This window comes from Rhinichthys klamathensis, unplaced genomic scaffold (assembly GCF_029890125.1).
Source record: "Rhinichthys klamathensis goyatoka isolate OS25496 unplaced genomic scaffold, OSU_Roscu_1.1 h1tg000440l_1, whole genome shotgun sequence".
In the NCBI taxonomy this organism is placed as follows: domain Eukaryota; kingdom Metazoa; phylum Chordata; class Actinopteri; order Cypriniformes; family Leuciscidae; genus Rhinichthys; species Rhinichthys klamathensis.
Genome location: NW_026606936.1, coordinates 544657 through 552715, shown reverse-complemented (window position 1 = coordinate 552715; position 8059 = coordinate 544657). Strand labels below are relative to the sequence as shown.

The window sequence follows — 8059 nt, the reverse complement described above, 5'->3', positions numbered from 1 at the left end:
TACTATTATTTACTGCTATCACTCCTACTTCAGTTTCATTTGAATGTTTTTAAAAAAATACTTTAAGTTAATTAAGCGCACGTCTTCGCTGATTCCTGTGTTGTTTTGTGTGTTCCTCCCTCAGTGAATGATCTCCTGTCCTGACATCATGCACATTAACCTCACTGACCACCAGTCACAGGAAACTCAGTGTGCAGGCTAACATTACTGTGAGTGTTTGATGACCAAGCGCACAAACGGAAAGATACTCTTTCTTCTTCATTAAGTAAGCATATGCGATGGCCTGAAAAGTATTTGAAAACTAAAGCCACACTTGCTTATAAAATCAAGTGGGATCTGCAAACAAATGATGTCTGTGCATCTTTTGAAACAAACCACTTTTCTTAGTCATTTTTGCAATTACTTTAACCAGTTGATCTCAGAAGAGTGATTTATAGTGATATAATATGAAGTCAGTTCTCCTCAAGTTCACACAGGTCTCCTATCAGAGTAACCACAGGTGTAGGAAGCCCCTCCTTTCAAAAAGCACAATGTCCTCTGATTGGATGATTGGATCAGTGTGTTTTGATTGGTCAACCCCTTACCATTTCAACACAAATATTCTGATGAAACTCAACCAGTCCTCTGTCATATGCAATTATTCAAATAAGGGATATTGTGGTGTGTAAGTTCCGGGAAGAAAACTCAAGACTACAATCAAGGTGTTTCAGCGAGTTCAGAAACATTGCTCACTGATATTGAAAATAAGTTCCTTTTGGAGGGGATTTTGAAACTTTGCAGACCTTTTTCATGCTCAAACAGCCACAGCATTGCACACTAAAGAAAGTTGAATAGGACCCCTTTAATTATCCAAATGTTTTGTGACCTATAAGGATTTTATTTGTTACATTGTTACTCCCCAGCCACTGAAAAAAAATGAAGACTAAGATCTGAGTTTAAGTAAAAAGGAGCATGCGCTTGTTCTTAGCAGCTCTGTCATGGCTCTTTTTAACAATTTCAATAGATAAACATCCCTGTGGATTCCAAAATTAAAGTAACCCTCAGGGGCCGGATGTGCTTCAAAGAATGAAGACATCAAGGAGGGTCATAAGATGTATTTTTAGCTGCATGGGCCATCAATTTTAAACATTCGTGCATTCAGCAACAAATCTGAGCAGTGATTTACCCACAAATGCATTTACACAGAGTTTGCATCATAATCTAAACATAACAGTCATGTTGTAGTTTAACATTTTAAAATCAATCCTCGTTTTTCAGTTTGTTTAAGGTTATTAAGGGATTAGGGATTGCCTTTCCATGTTTTATTCATTGCTGTGAGCCAACTGAAACCTCTCATTGTGAATTAATTACATATGTAACATGCCTGTCGCGAATGGACTCAAGCCCAATGTGTCCTTAAAAGACTCCCAAGGCTCAGGAAATGTTGCTTTGTGCGACCTTTACAGGAAAGCCCATATTAAATGACTTTTGGTGTTGCAATTAATTTAATTAACACAAATCAAGAAGAATCATGAGTAGTATGTTCAATAGGAGGAAAAAGATGTCCAACCTAAATCCAAAGTCAAGACGATCAACCTAATTAACAGAATAAACCTGATTATTGTTGTGCACAGTTTTGACCCTATAAAATGCTGTGTTCTTGCAGATCTTGCAAGCATCAACATGCTCAATGCACTTTCAAAGCATATCTACAGTCCGAAAGCCCTTATGCACAGTGAAATGTAACATTCCTTGAGTGGAGATTGCAGCCAACTAATTATTTATGAGAGGAAGTAACTGTGTGCACTCGTGCCTAATGGAAAACGATACTTGGGACTCGTCAAGCTCTTTGGCATTCGGTCTATTAAAACGTCAGACCTCTTTCTGTAGCCACAGATGTGATAACCTGACCCGTGTGGTCATTTTTAAATATGTGCAAATCAGTAAAACAAAAAAGTAGACTATGGGGAGACACAGGAAGTTGTCACAGGGGTTATATCTAAGGAACTTGAAGGGTTAGATGTAGAAATCCAATTGCTTTCAAATACCTACAGTAGTTAAAAACTCATAATTTAGGATATTTTTGTGTATTCCATCTTCCAAATTATAGCTGTTGGGTAAAAAAAGAGCACAATAGAATCACACTGGGATTATGCTAAGGGTCAACTGAAGGCAGATTTAAACTAAACTTAACTTAATCTGCATTTTAAAGACAAATGTTAATATATTAAATATAATTTCAAGAGGAAATTCTACCATTCTTTTGATTTTCTTTTAACCTTGCTGAGAGAAAAAAAAATAGATAAGTAAAGCTTAAAGGGACAGTTCACCCAAAAATGAAAATTCTGTCATCATTTACTCATCCCCATTGCATTTGTATTGCTTTAATTTTTCTTCAGAATACTAAATAATATATTTTAAAGAATTTTCGTTGATTTCCATTGTGTAAGGCAAGGCAAGGCAAGGCAAGTTTATTTATATAGCACATTTCATACACAATGGTAATTAATCGTAAATGGTATTAGAATAAAAAATAAAGTACAGTAAAAACAGTCGGACGAACATTGGCACAGTGCTCATTCAGTAAATGCATAGCTAAACAGATGTGTTTTGAGTCTGGATTTGAATGTGACTACTGTAGGAGCACATCTGATCTCCTCTGGAAGCTGGTTCCAGCTGCGGCTGGCATAATAGCTAAAAGCAGACTCTCCATGCTTAGAGTAAACCCTTGGTATTTCTAGCTGATGTGATCCTAATGATCTGAGTGATCTGTTAGGTTTATATTCAGTGAGCATATCTGCAATATATTGAGGTCCTAGCCCATTAAAAGATTTATATAGCCTACCAGTAATAATACTTTAAAGTCAATCCTAAATGTAACTGGGAGCCAGTGTAAAGACCTGGGGACTGGTGTGATGTGTTCATATTTTCTGGTTCTGCTCAGGATCCTGGCAGTAGCGTTCTGTATGAGCTGCAACTGTCTTATGGTCTTTTTAGGAAGGCCAGTGAGGAGTCCATTACAATAATCCACCCTGCTGGTGATGAAAGCATGCACAAGTTTCTCTAAGTCTTGATTGGAAACAAAGCATCTAATTCTTGCAATATTTTTCAGATGATAGTATGCTGATTTAGTTATTGCTTTGACATGACTACTGAAACTAAGATCTGACTAGAGACACACCAAGATTCCTGACTTGATTTTTAGTTGTTAGACCCCTAGCGTCAAGGTATGCATTCACCTTGAGAACTTCATCTTTGTTTCCAAACGCAATGACTTCAGTTTTGTCTTTGTTTAACTGAAGAAAGTTTTGGCACATCCAACTGTTTACTTCATCAATGCATTGGCACAGGGAGTCAATGGGGCTGTAATCGTTAGGCGATAGGGCTAAGTAGAGCTGTGTGTCGTCTGCATAGCTGTGGTAAGAGATTCGGTTCTTTCTCATTATTTGGCTCATTGGGAGCATATATAGGTTGAACAGGAGTGGTGCAAGAATTGAGCCTTGAGGGACTCCGCATGTCATGGACGTCCACTCAGACTTATGGTCTCCTATACTCACATAATAACCTCTCCCTTCTAAGTATGACCTGAACCATTTTAGGACTATCCCAGAAAGCCCCACCCAGTTTTCCAGCCTGTCAAGTAGTATGTCGTGATCGACAGTGTCAAATGCAGCACTGAGGTCGAGTAGTACCAGCACTGATAATTTCCCTGTATCAGTATTTAAGCGAATATCGTTTATTATCTTTATGAGAGCTGTCTCTGTGCTGTGATGCGATCGGAAACCAGATTGAAAATTGTCAAAGTATCCATTTGAGCTTAAGAATTTGTTCAGCTGATTGAAGACAACTTTTTCAATTATCTTGCCTACACTTAGATTAGTGTAGGCATTAATCTAAATTTTGTTTTTTTGATGTTTCACAGAAGTAAGTAAGTTGTCAAAATGTAGGTCACAGTTGATAATAACAACATGATGGTGAATAAGTGATGACATCATTTTTTATTTTTGAGCGATCTGTCCCTTTAAGTTCTTCATTTATTGTTGCTGAATTATGTTCAAAAGTTGTTTGGGGCAAGTTGTCCCATACAAACAATTTATATGAATACCTGTTAGCCAAACATTTTTTTTATTATTATTCTGTATATGTTTACATGCATGTTGGATGAATTGTTTTACTGTTTAAAAATTACAAAAAAAAAGTTAGTCCTTTTAGTTTGAATATAATTTGATGAAAATGGCATTCTTACTTTAAGATTAAAAATTCCATTCCCCTCAAATCATTCAATAAATAGCAGGTTTCCAGTGTGATAACATACCCTGTTAGAAACAGTGTTGATGGAACTGTATCTTGTTTACTGGACATAAAAAAAAAACAGAAATAGAAAAAGACTTTCAAAAATACAACCTGATATATTCAGTGTTAAAACTTGCCCCGGTCTCCCCTACACCTAAAAGTCATTTGTTCTGACATCCATCTTCTGAGTTAATATGCTTAACCTCGCTCTCATCTCCAAGCACATGTAGCTCCACCAAAGGACGTTGCATTTCGTTGTCCACCCTGTGCAAACTGACATAACCGACCTCCATAGTGTTAACAGAGCTGCCCTGATTATAAGTGGATACTGGATCCTTGCTCTGAATAGCAAGAGGTCTTCTGGTGCACAGGCCATGGCAGCACAGAAGTCGAGCGAAAGAATCTCTGAAATCAGAATTGAAAGCATAGATGATCGGGTTTAGCGATGAGTTGCACCAGCCGAACCACACGAACACGTTAAAAGTTGCTTCACTGACACAATTTGGCTTGTGGCAGAAAGGAACCGCACAATTCAGGACGAAGAACGGGAACCAGCAGCACACAAACACCCCCATAATCACGGACAGAGTTTTAAAGAGTTTGGTTTCTCTTATGGCGCGGTGTTGGAGAGGACAGGTGCGCGCACCTGCCCTGCAACTCTGCGCGCGCTCTGCTGCGCGCTCCAGCGAAGAGATGCTCTTGATTTGAACCTGAGCAATGCGGTAGATGCGCGTGTATGTGACCAACATCACTGCTACGGGAATGTAAAAACTTATTAGGGAAGATGATATGGCATAAGTTCTACTCAGACTCGAATCACACATTTCGGTCCAGTTGCTTGTGTTGACCGTGCCCAGATCTGCGCGGTGCCAGTTCAGCTGCACGGGCACGAATGATATGGCCACTGATACGATCCACGTTACGCTGACCATGACAAGGGCGACTTTACGGTTCATCTTTCTCTCGTACTGAAATGGATCTGAAATCGCCCAGTATCGATCCAAGCTGATCACGCACAGGTTGAGGATGGAGGCTGTGGAGCACATAATGTCAAAAGCCACCCAGCACTCACAGAAAGAGCCAAACGCCCAGTGTCCCGTCACCTCCGTGGCCGCTTTCCACGGCATCACGAGAACAGCCACCAGCAGGTCGGACATTGCCAGAGACACGATAAAGATGTTGGTAACTTTTCCTCTCAAGTGACGGAAGCGCAAAACCGCAGCACAAACCGTGAAATTCCCCAAAAGCGTCCACAGCACGAGGAGAGAAAGAGCGAACCCCAGGAAAATGCGACCCGCTGGCTCTCCGTGAGCGCGCCATGAAGGCATCAGGGATGAGGTAAAGTTGTACATGTCCTTAAGTGTCAAAAACAAAACAAAAACATTCCAATATATGTTCAAGTTCAAGTTCATTTATTTATATAGCACATTTAAACAGCCGCTTAGACAGACCAAAGTGCTTTACAGAACACAAATAAGAAAAGTAAAAACAGCAAAAACAGTTCCGTGTGGTGGACACCGCATGCAAAACAATCCAATCTACTCGAGCGTTTTGACCTGATCTTATGGGTGACCTCATTGTTTCTTAAGACCCTCGCTGAAATGTTCACATGGCTGAACGACAGTCTGAAGTGTCTCGTGTCAGGTTCCTTTCTATATAGTGCCGGTCACATTCATACCGTTGTAGAACAATTTTACTTAATAGACACATAGTGGCCCCAAAACGTATTTGGACACTTAATCCGCGCTTAAAAATGCATGAATGTCATTGCAGTAGCCTACAAAACAAATATACTTCCCTTTAAACACACCTTTGAACAAATTCACGAAAAAACTTTATTTTAAATGTAGAAATGTATAGACAATAAAATAAAAGTTAGTGGAACATGTAGCCTATTGTTTGTTTTTGCAGTTTTATCATGTCCAACATTTTTGAAGGCCCCTCATTTAATGTAATGGGGAACATCCTCAAACCTTTCAACATTTCATATTTCAACCCTTTTAACCATTGTTTAAGAAAAGCAGTCAATATTTTTATATGTAGATATCTAGATACATGATTATTTAGATTTTTCCAAATTATGATCCAAATTATTTTGATAGTTTGTGTGATCTGTTAAATTCTGCATTCACCATATGCATTCCTACACAATGTATCTTTAATTTAATTATCTCCAAGCAGAGATTCTGTACACACAATTCATAAATATTGTTCATTTACCTTTCATGTGCCTGTTTTGATACTCATTGAAAGTAAAAGATAGAAATAAAAATAAAAATATCATCCCAACTAGAGTCCAGTGAATCTGCCATTTCCAGCCCTATATATAGTTTATATTTAAATAAAAATTAAAAAAATTTGAAAGTATTTTGTTCTTTATGACCTATTGAACCTTTTGTGTGACAAGCAGGTGTTTCATGTATGGATCATTTTCTATGACATTCATCCAAATAAGTTTTGCCTTGGTTTTGGACATTTTATAGTTCTATTTTTATAGTTTTCTAATTCTATTTGAGTCCTTCTACTCCCTCGCCTTTCAGATGCTCTTGCTCCACTTTAGCAGCTGGAGTGGAGTGTGATTTTTATGATTGGTTCATGGATTATTTTCATAGATTTGAGCTAGGGGGGAAATGTGGTCATATGTTAAATGAAGCAAGTTATCTCATGTTGTAATTTCATACAATTTATTAATTACAAATGTTGTCCAAAGCAAAATAGTATGACGTACCCTTGTACGTTTTGTGAGTTGCTTTGAGTTTCATAATTGCTAAATGGTTTAGCTGCATACATGTTCGACTTTTTTTGGCAAAATTTTGTAAGTGCCTACCAAAATATCAAAAATACACATAGTATGACAAACCAGGATAATTACAACTACAGTTTTCTTTGTTCATGTCTGTCAGATTCGGTTAATTCAGAAGAAATAAATCTCGCACAAGTGAAACACACTGCAGCAGCTTCAACAACATCTATTCACAGACTTTATTTAACATAGCAAAGTGAATATCATTATCAATATTCAGTGAGTGCATTAGTGGATATCAGCCAACTAAAATAGCATTGGTCATAAGCACTATAAATACCATAGGGCAATACGAAATCACAACAGGGAAAGCAATACAGCAGGCTTGGAATTGACCTTGTATTGGTCCAAAACAAGAGGAATCACCCTTTATCTAGTGGAAGTTTAGTATTAAGACGTTTAGTGTACACAGTGAGGCTAGTGCCATTTGGATGTGGAGCAATACTGTTAAAATCTCACAATTGAAGAAAAAGAAAAATGAAACGAAAAGCCTTCTCAGCTCTCTGAATGCATGTGTGACTTACTGTTGCTGCATATATAGTTGATTTTGCATTTGTAATACTGAGGTAATTTGAATATCTTCTCTAGTCAACATCTAATCTTGCAATAAGCATAATCTACAGAGCTAAGAAGAGCTGCATGCAGCTTTTTTTTACTAAAGGTAAAATGAAAATAAAAAGTGATATAACAAACGTTTCTTGTAAAATTATTCCAATTTGATTGGATGAAAAATAAAAGTATAAATAGAGAGTACGAATCAAAGTTCAGATGTCAATATTACCAACATCTAAAAGTGAAATCATGCAATCCATCACTATTCTTTACCACAAAAGACTGATAACACAGAATTAAAACCATTTCAGTGCACAGAGAACATGAGAGTTAAAAGTGCTTGCAGGGGCAGATCTTCGCTCAGCTTCAGAATGTGCTTGTGCCAAAACCGATCTCAGAACTGCATTCTACAGCACTTTTCCCTCAACATCA

At 37.8% G+C, this 8059-nt stretch overlaps 1 protein-coding gene across 1 annotated transcript; it reads right to left on the bottom strand.

Moving 5' to 3' along the window:
- Positions 1-4369: 4369 nt before the first annotated feature.
- LOC130071395 (D(1) dopamine receptor) lies at positions 4370-5641 on the bottom strand. Its single transcript, XM_056236187.1, has one exon. It carries the CDS (start codon positions 5622-5624, stop codon positions 4434-4436), a length of 1191 nt encoding a protein of 396 aa, XP_056092162.1. The 5' UTR covers positions 5625-5641; the 3' UTR covers positions 4370-4433.
- Between the last annotated feature and the right edge of the window lie 2418 nt (positions 5642-8059).